Here is an 18186-nt window from a genome sequence, read left to right on the forward strand (position 1 = left end):
GGTATTTGGCCTTGTAAGGAGATCGTGCGGAAATTAACCAACAATTTTGTTTCCTGTTCTCTCTTCCCCCTCTCAATTCTTGGAGGTCAGTCATATCCTTCAATATTTCAATCAACCCTTAAACACTACCTGCTACCAAAGCTCTTAGCAATGCCTGTGGCAATTTCATGAAAGAATTATGACATTTTACTTGTAACTTTTTGTGTGCCTCTCTGATGGTGTTATAACTTGTAAACAATTGGATTAAAGACCTTATTTATATCCAACCAAATAAAATAAAAACAGAGAAAAAGAGAGCGAAAAGAAGAAGCTCTAAGGTGAGAATGTCAGATTAGATTAGAGATCTTACTACAATCCAAACAAAATAAAATTAAAATGGAACAAAAAAGAGGGAAGAAAAGAAGCCCTAAGATGAGAATGTTAAAATTGTGATGTGGAAGTTCTTATTTGGCGAGCATAGGCCCAGCAAATGTCTTGTGCTTGGTTCCTTGATCAGAATGATAAATATCTTGCTAGTGGCTGCTGTGCATTTGCCATGCAATTTTAATGACAAAAAGCTCATTCAACTGACAGATAAACATTTCCAAGAAAATTGAGCTTGTGATATTACTTCTCATGGGGATCTCATTCCTGTGACAGGAAGATTGAGATAACAGATGGTGCAGGAAACACTTCTTAACCTACTACTTTGCAAATACCTTCATTACAACTTATATGATCAGGCAGAGAAGCTTAGGTCAAAGGCACCTCAGTTTGAAGCCCATTCAAAACAGCAGGTAACTCTTAATTGTTTTTAGTACAAAGCTATATGCCCATTTCAATTTGTGGTCACTGAAATATAGGATATGGTTCAGATTTCTGCGGGAGGCCAAGTTGCGTATCTGCAACTTTATATTAACTTTTTAGGGTTCAGTCCAGTGATAGTTATAATTATTGCAAAAGGTTGAAAAATTAAGCCAGAGATAATAAACATGACATGACAGATTATCGAAGACATCTTTTAATGGCATTCTTCTCAACTCTGCACAGTAATATCAACCTCTAAAAACCATTATATATTCCAATAATTGTTTATAATTTTATACATCTCTAATTTTTTTTTTTTTTTTTTTTTTTTGGGTTTTGGGTTTTTGCATTATAATCTAAATTTTGTTGGCTGATGTTGAATTTGTGGAAATCTGGGGTTTTTTTTTTTTTTGTTTTTTGCTCAAATATTGGTAATTGCATTTTAAAATTTAGATTTTGCTGTGGTTTTGTGAAATTGGTGTTTTCTAAGACAATGAACTTAGCCACAAAGTAGAAATGGACTTTCTGAAATTGGTGGCCTGGGATTTGATTGCTTTGCTTATATATTGGTAATTGCGTGTTGAAGTTTAGATTTTGATGTGATTTTATGAAATTTGCGTTTCTAAAACAATGAACTTAGCCACAATGTACAAAAAAAAGGTCTTGCACTGCACCTTTTTGTGGCTGCCCGTGTACTTGGATGCACACCCTAAGAATTGAGTCAGGTAAATTTTATTTATTTAATTTTTTGATAAGTGAGTTGGATCAGATAAATTTGTAATTGATAGATCATATGTGTCTATATTACCGGTGTCTTATACGTGGATATTGGTATGATGCAGGAAACACTTCTTTACCTGATCATTACGACTTATATGATCAGGCAAAGAAGCTTCTGTCAAAGGCACCTCAATTTGGAGCCCATTCAAAACAGCAGGTAACTCTAAATTGTTTTTACTACAAAGCTGCCTAGAGCCTTGTAGCTCCATTGGCACCTCCCCATACACAAAGTGCTTGGGGGTACAAGGGGGAAGGGGTTTAAGCTACGGGGGTTAACTGCATATTATAACTATCTCAAAAAAAATTCTTTTTTACTAAAAAGCTATATGCCCATTACACCTTGGGGTCACTGACATGTAGGATATGGTTTAGATTTCTGTGGAAGGACAAGTTGCATATCTGCAACTGTAATATTTAGTTTTTAGGGCTCAGTCCTGTGATAGTATAATTATTGCAAAAGGTTGAACAATTATGCCAGAGATAATAACATGACATGACATAGCTTATCTTTTAATGGCATTCTTGTCAACCTTTTGTCCCTTCCTCATGCTTGCTCCCTAGCAATTCCATTGCTAGTCTTTACTAAATATATTGTTATCTATGTTTGCTTTAAATTATATATGATTTGTAAACTTTTAAAGAAATGGAAAATGTTAGTGAAAATTTAGTTCATGTCAAAGAAAACATAGATGGACAGGATCCAATTGCCGTAGAAAAATTAGAGATAATAGTGAAGGAACTATTTTTCTTTCTTTTTTGGGTGGAGGGATGGAAGGGTTTCTTATTTTTGAAATTCACTGATGGGGCAGTAAACGTGGCTTCTATTTTAAATTGTTTCACTTTTATAAGCTGCACATTCTGAAACAAGTTCTCTGTTGCAGTTCTGCTGCTACCTTTTCAACCTAGGAAAGATTAGGACAATTCAGTTGGAGCATACAGATGCAAAGAATCCCTTCTGCAGCTGCTCAGAAAGCCCCTGTTGCTGCATTTGGTTTTCAAGTTCAATGTAACAAGTGGGCAATCATTGTTTGCTTACTGCTAGTAGAAGTTCCTGAAAGGACCATTTTTATGCAGAATGGCATGGATCAGGCTTTGAGACCATCCTTTGAATTGACAAATGTAGGTCTTGGTTCCCAGTACTTTAGTTGTTCATTTTTTCCATATAATATAGGGCTGTCAGCAGGTTGGACTAAGTGCAGAATGCAGATACAATGACATCCAAGTTCTATTAATATATACCTAAATCCAAGTTTAAAAATGATACTATAACTTTTCATATTTACATAAGGTTGTGTCTCTTTGAAAAGTTCAAAAAGTTTTAAGGATAATTCTAGAAAATTTATGCTTTTGAGTCAAATAGACAAAGCAGTGAATGATGATCCCTTAAAAGTTGAAGATGGGAAACTAATATGGGTCAGGAACATTTGAGTTCATATTATCAGATATTATTTTTCATGATAATGTTTATCTGATTCCAAATCAATTCAGATCCTTAACCAACCCATTGCTAGCATAGGATTTTTTTCATTGGTACCCATCGATAGCACAGTAGAGAACAAGGTTAGAGAATTGTAATTTTATGATTGTCTTCTCTTAGCTTTAAAAGTAGGACTTTAAAAAGAAAATGTTCTGAGAAAACTCTTTCATGTTTTTATGGTCCAGATAGTAAGCTATATTATAAATGTAGATCACATGCCATGCAGAATGTGGCTAAACTGAGACTACAGTTTTTCACATGTCAATTTACTTTGATAATTACTAGCATGACACCTGGCAAATGACTCTGTGAGGCCTGAAATATGGCCACTCGGGATTCTACTCTCTAGTTAGGTTCATGAGCTTTTGCTGTCGATATTGACAAAGACAACGTGTTTTTAGGTGGTACAGATTGGTGATCTGGAGCTCTTCAGGCATGTTGCTGAGAAGTTTTCTAATACTTTCAATTCAGACCAGACCCATAATTTGATTGTTAGGCTGTGGCACAATGTCTTAAGGACTAGGCTTCACATCATCAGTATATCTTATTCCCGTATCGCTCTGACTGATGTTGCAAAGCTGAGACTGGACTCTGCAAACCTTGTCACTGATGCTGAGAGTATTGTATCAAAGGCAATTCAAGATGGTGCAATTGATGCCACAATAGATCATGCAAATGGATGGATGGTATCATCAAAGGAGACTGGGGACGTCTGCTGTACAAATGAACCTCAAATTTGCATTTTAACTCGAGGATTGCTTTCTGCCTCAATATGCATAATGAGGCTGTGTGTGCACTCAGATTTCCACCAAATTCTCATAAAGAGAAAGTGCTGAGAAGAGGAGGGAGAGACAACAGCAGGAACAAGAGCTTGCAAAGCACATTGCTGAGGGGGATGACAGTGAGTTTTGATTGCACAGTAATATGCAAAAGGCACTTTAATGCTTTGTGCAATGTTTTCCATCAAGCTTTCATCTCTTTGAAATTCCCTGGAAACATGTTTTCATTTACTGGTTTTTTGACCATTTTGGACCTTTCATTTAATTTATTTTATGTCTTAAGTTCATTGAATAAAATCTGACTGACTTCTCTTTCACCATATTGATGTATTTTCTGAAATTTCATCTGTTCAGTATTGTGTTGTTGATGGCGATTACAAAGTGAATGTTCTACATATTCTCAAGGCGGAAAAGGAGCACTTATTGCTTTACCCTTCCTAGTGTGGGTTGGTTGGTCAATGACTGTGTAATTAGCAAATTGGTGATTGATGTATTGCTGTTATGTATTTCATGTTATATAGTCCTTGGTTTAAAACTCTTTGCTGGGAGCACATTTGAAGTGTTTTATATCAAAGTTGCTTCACTACTGCATTGTTTGGTCCTGAATTTTTTTCAAGAATAATGGAAGGGTTGTGTAGTTGAATTTGTGATTATTAATCTTCTGAAAATGAGAGAGACTTTTATGTTGCTTGATTCTCGTTATGCGTTCCACTTAAATAAATAGACCACGATGAGATAACCTCATCACCAACTAATCTGATTGAAATTCAAATTATTAAACTGTTAAGGAACTAAACCGACAAGCTTGGCTTTGTTGTCACTTCAAAAAAAAAGCTTGGCTTTGTTGTCTCACGCTGCTCCTATTGCTTGTGTGAACGCTGCACTGTCTTGAGCTGCATCGGTCATAACATGCATATACAAGTATACAACCAATCAAATGTCCTGGGAGTTGAGTATTGTATTGCATGTATCGGTAATTTACCTTTCAACAAGGTTTCAATTACTTCATACAGCTTCAAAATCTCTATGGCTTAAACTGTTTGTACTTTGGAACATCTGAATCATCTCCACCCCCACCCCTCTAAATATGTTTGAAAATTTATATTCAAAGCTTGTCAAAAGAGCGACCCCAATAATAAAGAGAATAATTACTCATTAGTATAAGTATAGGATATATGTATTCTCTTGGCCTTATAATCACTTCACAAGTAATTAAAAAAAAAAAAAAGAGAAGATATGTTCATTTCTCTTTCACTTTATGTGCGTATCTCACAAAGAATGAAGAATTTTTTTTATTTATTTATGAACAAAGTTTTGCTTCAAACTTAGCCATGACTACAATTCTTTTTGTTTCTTTTTTTTTTTTTTGAGAAACCAGACTTGCAGAAGCCTGGGAATTTATTCAAGAAAAACTTAATGAACATCAAAAGAAACTAAAGGGGCAATATCCTCAGGAAGGTCTTCCAACCAAACCTATAGCCCCATACAATTCTTAGCTTTTTTTGCTGATGTATCTGCAACAATATTACAATTGCGAGAAACATGGCAAAAAACTGAAAACTGGAGCAGCAACTTGAGAACGAATGTCCTCTATAATGTGGCCATATGCAGAAAAATCAAATGTTCCTTGAAAGATAGACTGAATCACCTTCAAAGATCACCTCTATTAAGCCTATCTCCATAGCAAATTGCACTGCCCTTCGACAAGCTAACGCTTATAACTCAACCACAGATTGAGATAGTGGAACTGCCAAGTTGCATGACATAAACACAGCAGCATCAAAATTTGCTTTAAAAATCTAAGCTTCAGGTGGGTGCGATTGATGATTCGCTGATGACACTGGAGCAACTGGTATCGGATCTTGAGCATCAAGAAATTCCTGAAGTAAACTTCCTACCAATGAGCAAATCTTGGGTAGGGGTTGGGTGTATAGACCAAGCCTTGAAGTATTGCCATGATTCCATAGTAACCGATTCTTATTAAATGTAAATTTTGAAAAATTTACTATTACATTATATTATCTACTTGTAAAATTTAAAAAAAAAAAATTAAAACGAATAGTTATGCCATTAATAAAATGTTTAAATTTAAAATTTTTAGAGTCTAAAATGATGTAAAAAAATAAATTTATATATTAAATATTAAGTAATATATAATTTTTTTTTTTTTTTTTTTTTGAGAAACAGATAATATATGATTAACACTAAATTTGACATGCATAAAATATGTATTTTTTTTTTCTTTTCTTTTCTTTTCGGAATTAAAGCCAAACTTTGCCATTTATTTATGCTGTGAAGAGTGGGTTGTAGTGAAGGTACAATCAGTTTTGTTATTTCATCAAATTCAAAACAACAACAATAGAGTACTTTGGTCGCTCAGTCAGTAACTTCATCATCAACGATCTTTTCCTCTTCTTCTTCAGTTCAGTAGCCTTAGCTTGTCGTTTTTTTGTTGGTGACTCCAACCAACCTCTTTGGCTTTCTGGGTCTGATCCTAAAAGGCCTCTCGATGTCTCAAACAAAGGAACCTCGTCGGATCCTCCGACAAAAGAAGGACCATCTCCCACATGACATCGTACTCAACATCTTGGCGAACCTACCTGTCAAATCAGTCCTAAGATTCAGGTGTGTTTCTAAAACCTGGGATTTCTCAATCACCACTCCTAATTTCATCTCCACACACCTTAATCTTAATCTTAACAACAACAACAACAACAACTTAGCTTATCTCATAAACAATTCTACTCCTTTTAACAGCAACATCCCAATCTTTATCGATGGTTATGACCACAAATTTAATAGGATTTCTGAGTACCCAATTCCCTTTGCTTTTCTTTTATCTAATGCCCACTCAGTTAGTTCATGCAATGGCCTGGTGTGTCTCACTGAATTAAGAAAAACTTCCACTCATATATATTTGTGGAACCCCAGCATTAGAAAACTTAAGAGGTTGCCTGATTTTTCCCCAACCAAACGTGATTGGCTTTCTACTGGATTTGCTTATCAGTCCAACACCAATGACTACAAGGTTGTCATGATCTCTCACATGCCTGCACCTGAACCCAACCACCATTGGGTTGAGCTTGGAGCTGACGTTTACACATTTAGCTCCAACTCTTGGAGAAGGGTTGGAATGTCATTGACACACATTTTTATGGTCTCCCCTTTCAACAATTGGAATACCACATTTGTTAGTGGGGCTTTGCATTGGTTGGGAGACGTTTGTAAAGCCGCGCCTTTTCGCATGATTTTGTCATTTGATGTCAATAATGATAAATTTAAAGAGATGGCACTTCCTGATGTACAACAATTGCTACCGCAAGGTCTAATGGCAGACCCAAATTCTCTGTTGGTGTTCAAGGGGAAACTGGCCTTCATTACATTGGGTTACCTCAGATTCAACCACGTCAATGAAGACGAATACAATGACTTTATGAGGTCGCATACACCTCATTCATGCTTCATATGGGTGATGGGGGAGTATGGTGTACATGAATCATGGAGCAAACTTTTTTTTGTCCGGTTTGAAAATGTTGTCTCTGTACGTTTCTTTGGTTGCACCAGTCGTGGTGAACTGCTAGTTATAAAGAAAGTTTATCCAGTAACCAATGGTGGACAGAAGAGGTACGTGGTTGTTTCACTTGACCTTGAAACTTTACATGAGAAGGATCTTGGTTTCCAAAAGGTTCCAGATATAGCTACTACTTTTGTGGAAAGCCTTGTGTTACTTGATGAAGCAACTGAACTATCTGGATAAGAAGTGAAATTGTTAGTGATAATCATAGGATTTTGTTATGTAAGTGTGATACCAATGAGACCATTATCATATTGTTTCCTTTGGTATCATTTTGTTTTGAGGTAGGCAGAAAAGTATTGATGTAATGTAGGTGAATTTTATTCTTGATTTATACCAAAACTTAATGCTTCTTAGGAATCTCATATTATGTTTGTTTCATATGCGTGCTGTGATCTGGTGTTGTCTAAATCCTAGAGGTATTGCTGTGGTGCTGTGTGCTTTGATCTGGTGCTGCCTGAGCCTATGAGCTGCTCTGGCGCGATGCTAAGTAGTGACTATGCGTAATAAAAGCTTGCTTGCTTGTATGAACTAATTCAAGACTGGTTATAATTACTTAGGCACGTGTATGTTGATAAGGGCAGTATTATGCTATTTTAGTAGTGTAGCAGATATTAAATTTAGAACATGTGCTCCATTGTTGGAGCATGTGACTGATTGGTTGGTTGTTAGAGGTAGTTATGACAGCTGGCATAAGGAGTTACTAGATCAGCTAGGTAGTTAATCTACTGGTAAGGATGGTACACATACAAATAGGTATTTGGCTATGTAATGAGATCATGCAGAAATTAACCAACAGTTTTGTTTCCTATTCTCTCTTCTCCCTCTCAATTCTTGGAGGTCAGTCATATCCTTTCTTCAATACTTCAGTCAACTCGTAAACACTACTTGCCATCTAAGCTCTTAACAATTCTTGTGGCAATTTCATGAAAGGATATGACATTTTACTTGTAACTATTTGTGTGCCTCTGTAATGGTGTTGTAACTTGTAAAAGATTAGATTAAAGACCTTACTTAAATTCAAACAAATAAAAATAAAAACAGAGCAAAAGAGAGCAAAGACAAGAAGCCCTAAGATGAGAATGTTGGATTAGATTAGAGATCTTACTACGAATCAACAAAATAAAATAAAAATGGAACAAAAAAGAGGGAAGAAAAGAAGCTCTAAGATGAGAATGTTAAAAATGGGACGTGGAAGTTCTTATTTGGAGAGCAAAGGTCTTGTGCTTGGTTCCCTGATCAGAATGATATATATCTTGCTAGTGGCTGCAGTGCATTTGCAATGCAATTTTAGTGACATAAAGCTCATTCAACTGACAATAAAAATTTCCAAGAAAATTGAGCTTGTTATATCTCATGGGGATTGCATTATCTCATTCCTGTGAGAAAAAGGTTGAGATAACAGATAGTGCAGGAAACACTTCTTAACCTACTACTTTGCAATTACCTTCATTACAACTTATATGATCAGGCAGAGAAGCTTAGGTCAAAGGCACTTCGGTTTGAAGCCCATTCAAAACAGCAGGTAACTCTTAATTGTTTTTAGTACAAAGCTATATGCCCATTACACTTTGTGGTCACTGAAATATAGGATATGGTTCAGATTTCTGCAGAAGGCCAAGTTGCTTATCTGCAACTATATATTAACTTTTTAGGGTTCAGTCCAGTGATAGTTATAATTATTGCAAAAGGTTGAACAATTAAGCCAGAGATAATAAACATGACATGACAGCTTATTGAAGACATCTTTTAATGGCATTCTTGTCAACTCTGCACTGTAATATCAACCTCTACACACAATTATATATTCCTATAATTCTTTATAATTTTTTATTTTTTGGTTTTTGCATTATAGTCTAAAGTTTGGTGACTGATGTTGAATTTGTGGAATTGGTGATCTAGGTTTTGATTGTTTTGCTCAAATATTGGTAAATGCATATTAAAGTTTAGATTTCGCTGTGGTTTTGTGAAATTGGTGTTTTCTAAGACAATGAACTTAGCCACAAAGTAGAAATCCACTTTCTGAAATTGGTGACCTGGGATTTGATTGCCTTGCTCATATATTTTGGAATTGCGTGTTGAAGTTTAGATTTTGATGTGATTTTATGAATTTGGCGTTTCTAATACGATGAACTTAGCCACAAAGTACAAAAAGAGGTATTGCACTACACCTTTATGTAGCTGCTCGGATGCACACCCTAAGAGTTTTTATTGAATCCATTTTAAATTTATTATTTTAAAAAATGCAACTTTATGTAGCATACATGTTTTAGATTTGGTGTTTATGCATATGTATATGTGTTTTTAGATTTGGAGGGGATTGCGTCTCTCATCGAGACCAGTGCATATACCTGAGAGGTGCGATGTATTGTGTGTGTGGTTCAGCTTACCATGGCACTGAGGCAGAAGCTGAATGCGACCGTGCTCACTGCATTCCTCAATTTCACTCCCATCCTAGGATCTGAGTTGCATGGTCGGTTGTTTGCGTATCTTCCCAAGGTAATTTTGGGGGCATTTTGAGTTTGGGTCCTTTTGTAATTTATGCTCTCTCTGTTCATTCTTGGAATGGTGTATTTTTAAAAAGTGAATAAAGAATTGGCAGTTCGCACAATTGATGATGCACCTGGCATATTCTGATGTTAAATAATAATAAATGAAAACAGGGCTAAATAAATCGAGCCATTGATAAACAGCTCAGGTAAGACTTGATAAAAATCTCATTCATGTTTGTTTATTTATCAACAAGCTGAGCTTGAGCCTTTTTAGTCTTGTTTGATAAACAAGCCAGGCCCAAGCAAAAAGAATATCAAGTCTAGCATTCCTTGCAAGCCAGAACCAGAACCATTTTAGATTGCAGTTACACACTGGACTTGTTTAACAGCAAACAACCTATCTCCATGATGTTTCAAGTCTAGCACTTTCAATCCTCATCCAACCAGAATTTCCTCAAATGTTTCCTTTGATGCTGACTAATTAGATCAAGCAACTATGATACCAATGATGATGAACCTAACTGATTGGACTCAATATGGAGTGCATCTAGTTGGATCATGCATTTTTGCTAGTCTTTGAAGCCCAATTTTACCAACCCATTAACACCCATAGTTCCTCTATGTGCTACTACACTCCAATCAAGTAACTAATGCCAGTGTGTGTGCCATATCCAATGATGCCAAATGTTTTAGCCTTTGAACATGGTCTTCAAGTGAATGAATATGGTAATATGAATGAGGTTCATATGAAGAAAGGTTTTTGGGAATTGAATTCAAAGGCTGGCAGGGTTTAATTTGCAATCTAATTTCTACTTAACGATTTATAATTATGTGTAACTATTCAAACATATGTTTTATGTTTTCTAGGAGTTTAAATTACTTTCAGATTGGATTTAATTATCATCATTTACTTAATAATTTTTTTTAAAAAAGTTTAGAAATATAATGATTTTAGTATTACATAGTCACAAACCACTGCATTTAATATTGTCAAGCATCCTAAATTACAAGAATAGTCAGTTGAGAATTATTTTCATCGTAATAAGATTTTATATATTGAATGTTTTTCATACTTTTGAACACTAAAACTGTTAAAGGTTGGTTACAGGAGGATGAATATGACATGGATGTTGACATTGCTACATCAGGGACTCAAACTATTGCAAAACACTCCTTGCCAGAGCTAGAGATTTACTGCTATTTTCTCATGCTAATATTTCTCATTGATCAGAAGATATACAATGAGGTAACATGGTTAGATAAAGGTCCTTTCTTTTTTAACCTTTTTCCCCCACCTAAGTCATTGTGGTTTTTAACATTGCTTTTGATATCTCTCAGGCTAAAGCTTGTGCCTTGTCTAGCATTGTTTGGTTGAAGAACATGATTAGGAGAACCGTTGATTTTTCAAGCATCCAGTCTTTACTATTATTCTCTTAGCTATGAACTCACTGGGGGTCTTGCTGAAAAACTAAAGGGTGAGTTTTCTTTTGTCATGACTATCTAATTGTCAGTGATTAATTTTCTCTTTATCAGTGAGACAAATATGTAGATTGAATGATATTGTCTCTCATTCATACTGATTGATTGTATGATTAACTTGGACATTCATGCATTTGCAGTATCCTTTTTCCCTTCGCTGGATTGTGACCTTGCGCCATGAAGAGTTGGGTCACGTAAATTTTATTTGTTTAATTTTTTGATAAGTGAGTTGGATCAGATAAATTTCTAATTGATAGATCATATGTGTCTATATTACTGGTGTCTTATACGTGGATATTGGTATGATGCAGGAAACACTTCTTTACCTGATCATTACAACTTATATGATCAGGCAAAGAAGCTTCCGTCAAAGGCACCTCGATTTGGAGCCCATTCAAAACAGCAGGTAACTCTAAATTGTTTTTACTACAGAGCTGCCTAGAGCCTTGTAGCTCCATTGGCACCTGTCCATGCTTAAAGTGTTCGGCAATATAGGGGGGAAGGGGTTCAAGCTATGGGGGTTAGCTGCATATTATACATGTCTCAAAAAAAAAAAAAAAAAATACTAAAATGCTATATGCCCATTACACTTTGGGGTCACTAACATGTAGGATATGGTTCAAATTTCTGTGGGAGACCAAGTTGCATATCTGCAACTGTAATATTAAGTGTTTAGGGTTCAGTCCAGCGATAGTATAATTATTGCAAAAGGTTGAACAATTAAGCCAGAGATAATAACATGATAGGACATAGCTTATCGAAGGCATCTTTTAAAGGCATTCTTGTCAACCATTTGTTCCCTTCGTTATGCTTTCTCCCTAGCAATCCCATCACTAGTCTTTACTAAATATATTGTTACCTATGTTTGCTTCAAATTGTATATGATTTGGAAACTTTTATGGAAATTGAAAATGTTAGTGAAAATTTAGTTCGTGTCAAAGAAAGCATAGATGGACAGGATCCAATTGCTGTAGAAAAATTACAGATGAAAGTGAAGGAACTATTTTTCTTTCTTTTTTCGGGTGGTGGGCTGGAAGGGTTTCTTAGTTTCAAATCTCACTGATGGGGCAGTAAATGTGGGTTCTATTTTAAATTGTTTCACTTTTATAAGCTGCAAATTTTGAAACAACTGTTCTCTCTTGCAGTTCTGCTGCTACCTTTTCAACCTAGGAAAGATTAGGACAATTCAGTTGGAGCATACAGATGCAAAGAATCCCTCCTGCAGCTGCTCAGAAAGCCCCTGTTGCTGCACTTGGTGTGGGCAATCATTGTTTGCTTACTGCTAGGAGAAATTCCTGAAGGACCATTTTTATTCAGAAAGGCATGGATCAGGCTTTGAGACCATACTTTGAATTGACAAATGTAAGTCTTGGTTCCCAGGACTTGAATTGTTCATTTTAGTTTTTCCATATAATATAGGGCTGTCAGCAGGTTGGACTAAGTGCAGAATGCAGATACAATGTCATCCAAGTTCTAATAATATATACCTAAATCCAAAAATGCAGACTGCTGCTTTAAAGTTGTGGCTGAGTTTTGTTCTGAATAAAATATAAAATTGAATAAGAAAGAAAGTAATATACTAATAGAAATTAATTTTTAAATAAAAAGGCTAAATTTTCACGAGTAAAGATTATTATTTTTAAACATGTAAAATTTCATGATTGATTTCTAAAACCATGTGAAATTATATTGATTATACTCTACCCTAGTCTCTATTGAATCTGATTATAAGTAAATCTTAAAAATTGTAGTCCCTCCTGCTTATCTATCTTTTCTTTGGGAGATGTCCACATTCTAAAATGAGTTTACAAAATGATACTTCTCAAATTTTCCTAAAAAATTTGTGCCTTTTTGAATATTTTGAAAAGTGTTCGATAAAATCCAACAAATTTCAAATAAGTCTGGTGAGCAAGGGGTTAGGAAGCTTAATTCTGTTTTGAAAGATTGAAAATCTCTGTTCTTGGGAGATAGGCATGAGATGCTCCTGGAATATCACCCTCTGAGAATGAGAAATGGCAGGGTTGTTGTATTCCCTCCTCAAGAAGTTATTGAGGTTGTGCAACTGTCTACATGTTTGGTATGCCAATTTCTTGATAAACAGTTATCATTTTCTCTGGTAAAGAGGTCTGTTCAGACTTTGTGGAAGCCATTTGGTGGGGTGGAGGTGCTCACTTTTGAGAATGGCCTTTTCTTGTTCAAATTTGTTTTGGTTCAAGATCGGGATGCTATCCTTGATGCCAGATTATGGTATGTGGCCAACAATCCTCTCTTTCTTTGAAGATAGCAGCCTGGTTTGCAACTCAATAATCTAAAGTTGGGCAAAATTCCTTTCTGGGTGAAATTTCTGCAACTGCCTATAGAGTTATGGACCCCCAAGTGCTTGAGTTATTTAGCAAGTGGTGTGGGAAGGCCATTATATGCTGATGCAGTCACTGAACTACACCAGAGGCTTGGATATGCTAGAGTTTGTGTGGAAGTTGGATTTGATGATGAACTTCCTGATTCCTTGGTTGTTTTTTTTTTTTTTTTGGGAACCTTGGTTGTTGAATTGCCTGATGGAAAGACCTCGGAAGTTGGAATTGAGTATCCATGGAAGCCTGAAAATGTTTGCATTGCAAAGCGTTGGGTCACTTATCCAAATGCTGTCCTTCTAAACCTTCCAAGACTTGGGTTCCCAAGGATAAGGGTCAGGTTGACAGGACCTCCCTCCTCTCCAAAGAAATCTGTGGCTGGGTGTGGAGGAATTTTTTTGTCACCTAATAGATTTGGCCCTCTTTAGGTTGGGAATGGTAATGATGAGGAGGGTCTACAGGAGCAGATCTCTGTCCTCAGGAAAGATGACTTGAGTGCATTTCAATAAAGCTAAAATTTCTGAGTCTACTGGTGGTACTGTGAATGATGTTGTCCCTGTCCTCTAGATACTGGAATAAAAGACCCCAATGTTGCATTTGTGGTGTCTCCCAATGCTAGGCAAGGAAATAGGAGAGTCACTAGAGCTCAAGTGGCTGCTGGGGAGAAAGCTGAAGGCTGTGTGGAAGGGGCTCTAGGCCAGTTCACTCTATTGGAATTTATGGATGCTGCCATAGAGAAGGGAGCTAAACTAAAGCAAATAAAAACTGTGAAAGCCTAGGAAAAGGGCAAGATTGTGCTTAACCCTGTTAGTACTCTAATGGTGAGTGATGTGAACAGTTTACTTGAAAATGGTTAGATGATAGTGTTGGAATGCGAGGGGTCTAAACGATCCTTCTAAACAAAGAGAGGTAAAGAAATTAATTAGGGATCGAAGAGTTAATTTGGTTTATTTAGTTGTGACAAAGGTTAGAGATTGGAATGCCCTACAGATAAAAGAGCCCTTATTTCCAAATTGGGGTTTCCTCAATAATTATGATAATCATGAATTAGGAAGAGTTTGGGTGTGTTGAAACGCTAACATTTTCCATGTCTCAATGGTGTTAAAAGACCAATCAAGTCATCCATTGTGGTTCTTTCTAATTAAGCAAAATGGGAAGCATCTTTTGTTTATGGTGCAAACTGTGGTTTTAAAAGGCAGGAGCTGTGGCAAGCCATATATGGATTACAATACAATGGAGGACTAGAGATAAACCTTGGGTGGTTTTGGGGGATTTCAATGTAGTTAAAGACTCAAGTGAGAGTTTTGGGGGATTGAGTAACTCTGGTTTTAAAGCTGAATTTGCTAACTGGATGGGTGTTCAAGGACTATTTGATCATCCTTATATTGATGTTCTGTTCTCTTGGAGTAATAAGAGAGATGCTACTATTATCACTCTTGGCTGCTATTTATTCTTTCTTCTCCTCATCTAAGCTCCTAGGTGAATTGAATGCTACCACTATCACTCTCGTACCTAAGGTACCTAACCCTTCCACCATGTCTGAGTTTAGACTTATTTCTTGCTGCAACATTATTTACAAATGCATTACTAAGCTGCTGGCCAATCATCTTAAAGCTTGCCTTGATATTCTCATGAGCCCTACTCAAACAGTTTTCATTCCTGGTAGAAGTATAAGTGAAAATGTTCTGTTGGCTCAAGAGTTGGTGATGAACTTTTTATTTTATTTTAATAAGTAACAAACTTCTTCTCATTTGCAACCCCCATTCATCAAGTGTTTTCATTCCTCTCTAGAGTATTGTAATTCAGAAGCTTATGAGTTGGTGATGAATTATTATAGAATTCTCCACACATACATGGAGGTTAATTACTACAAAAGATAATTTTCATTGGTGTTTTGGTAATTTTAGTCTTTGTTTTATTTAGGAAAAGCATTGTAGGAAAGGGAAGGGAAGGGGGGGGGGGGGGGGGGGGGGGGGTGTTGTTTTGTGAGACAGTGTAGGATACTCAATACATATAGGTACTTCTACTAATAACATGGCAGAAATATGGGCTGTAGGATATAGTTTAAATATGGCTAATAACATGGCAGAAATATGGGCAGTTAGATAGAGTTTAATATGGCTTGGGAATTTGGCTTTAAATATATAAATCTAGATATCTTGATTCTGAGCTTTTTATTAGCCGGCTATCAACATGTGGTGCAATGACACCGGAAATTGCTATTTTGATATGTGATTGCAGGACCTACTCGCTCGAGAATGGACTGTCCTTTCTCATCGTCACATATACCATGAAGAGAATGGAATGGCAGATGGACTAGCAATGAGGGGAAGGGAGCAGTCGTGCACTATACAAGAATATAATCAATGTCCATCTTTTGTGCATTATAACTATATATGGGACATTTTGAAAAAAGGAACTCCGCAGAAGTGTCCTATGGACTAAAGTTGATGTAATAGTGCTCTCTATTATTAATAAATAAATCCCCTCTTTCTACCAAGAGAGAGAGAGAGAGAGAAAAGAAAGAGCAGAGCTCTTTCATTTTTGTGCTGCTGTAATGATATTGGTTAGGAAGAAGGAATCTTAAATGCATTTGTAGTACGTATAACCTAAATGACCTAGTAATGATATTGTGACATTCGATATTAAGTATCTTTTATAATCACTCTCTAATTTTTATATTTGGTCATATATATGTTCAGCCTAAATTTTTAGTAGGATTGAAAGAAATCTTTGAGCTTTTCAATTTAATTTTTTATGTATTATAATTTGATAGTTACAATGGTGATGGTGGATTTGAATCCTAGATGTTTTTATTGGAAACATCAATATTTGCTAATTAATTGAATTACAAGACTCTATACTTAATTAATAAATGAGAATAGCATTTACAATTCAATAAAAAAGAAGACCCATTTTAATTTTTGGAATACTAATATTTATTAAGTCATGAGCAACTTAATTTCAAAGTCAAATATCAAAGGATCATTAGACATAACAAGCCAAATATCGAAGGTTCATTAGACAAAACAAGAAAGTATCTCATGCGTATGTTATATACAATGGCTATGTTATGAAATATTGGTCTCTCTCACATACATGTAGACATCCACTGCAAATATTAAAATATAATATAAACGTATGTATGAGATGATTCTCACATGCAACTATGCAAGCACAAGCCATGTGATTGCACATTTTATTCAAAACAGAAATGTCACTTGTAATCTTCAAAAAAACTTTAAAAGCAGAAAGAAAAAAGAGAAGGAAAGATCCATCTCTCTCTCTCCCTCTTATGAAGATGTAGAATGTGTCAGAAACACTATGAAAGACATCAGCAATGATGTTGGAATTGAGCTTCTTGGAAACAAGAACAAGTCAAATTTAGAAAAAGCAAAAATCATTGATATATTGCTTTACAAAAGGGATTTGTTTAAACATGCACAAACCAAAGGTGGTATAATTCAATGTTCTACGGAGTGAGTAAATTGACACAGTGCCATCCACATCCAGGTACTGAGTCTACTGACTCATCCACAACAAAAAAACAAAAACATGTAGTCAAAGTTGCACGAGAAGCACTCAAAATCACTTTTCTTTTGGTGGGTTACATTACAAAACCAAATAACAAGGAGCATGCATGGAAATAATAAAGATGGGATGGGAATCCCCCCAAAGACACTTCACATGACTTTCGTTTTGTGGGTCTATTCTATGTAAATAGAATGTGAAATCAACCCTGACATGATCACATTAATCAATTCCTATCTTCTTTATGAAAGAAGAGCCTAGCAACTTGGAAGAAAAAATGGGTGCTCCTTTTATTTATATTATTATTATTTTAATTATTGTCTTTATGAGAGGGGCAACATCTGGCCCAAACACTTAAAATAAAGAAAAAGATAGATGAAGAAAACAACAAAGTGGTGACTACAACTTCAAAAGGTTTTCCTTCCCTTGAGAATCTAAGCTTTGAATATATACAACAATTTTTTGGTGTGTTTGATACGTGGTAGAAGATAGGGCTCTTTGGAATTGGATCTCCTCTTATTTAACCCTTACATCATGCTAGTTTGATAGCTTCATCATTGGAACATCTAGCCCGGCCTTTGTTTATAGCTATAGGAAAGGTGGAAGAAATTACAAGATTCTGACAAAAATTGAAACCATCCCTTTTAAGCAAATGAAATAGTTTTTTTGAAGTGTCGGTATAACTTATCTTCATTGGTTATTTTGTTTTAAAAAATTAATTAAATAAAAGTATAATTAAATTTAACATTCTTTCAAACTAATTATTATTGCACACGCTGATTTTTAAAATTGTACTTTAAAAATACAATTTCAATTATAATTGTGAAATAGTGAAATTGGGTTTTGAAAACACGATTTCATAACTTTAATTAAAATCATGTTAAAAACACAATTTTTAGTCATATGTCCCAAACACACTATGTGTAATTATCGACAC

At 35.5% G+C, this 18186-nt stretch overlaps 1 protein-coding gene, 1 long non-coding RNA gene and 2 pseudogenes across 2 annotated transcripts; all 4 read left to right on the top strand.

Annotated features, from left to right (window-relative positions):
- The first annotated feature begins 656 nt into the window (after positions 1-656).
- Positions 657-4475, top strand: LOC126705191 (probable 26S proteasome non-ATPase regulatory subunit 3; annotated as a pseudogene).
- Positions 4476-6127: 1652 nt separating this feature from the next.
- Positions 6128-7761, top strand: LOC126707616 (F-box protein At3g07870-like). Its single transcript, XM_050407373.1, has one exon. It carries the CDS (start codon positions 6332-6334, stop codon positions 7577-7579), a length of 1248 nt encoding a protein of 415 aa, XP_050263330.1. The 5' UTR covers positions 6128-6331; the 3' UTR covers positions 7580-7761.
- Positions 7762-8580: 819 nt separating this feature from the next.
- LOC126705192 (probable 26S proteasome non-ATPase regulatory subunit 3) lies at positions 8581-12726 on the top strand (annotated as a pseudogene).
- A 9-nt stretch (positions 12727-12735) lies between these two features.
- Positions 12736-16413, top strand: LOC126707625 (uncharacterized). Its single transcript, XR_007649000.1, has 2 exons — positions 12736-15235; positions 15960-16413. It is a non-coding gene; the product is annotated as an uncharacterized LOC126707625 (long non-coding RNA).
- Positions 16414-18186: the final 1773 nt, after the last annotated feature.

The sequence above is a fragment of the Quercus robur genome, chromosome 11 (assembly GCF_932294415.1).
Source record: "Quercus robur chromosome 11, dhQueRobu3.1, whole genome shotgun sequence".
Lineage (NCBI taxonomy): Eukaryota > Viridiplantae > Streptophyta > Magnoliopsida > Fagales > Fagaceae > Quercus > Quercus robur.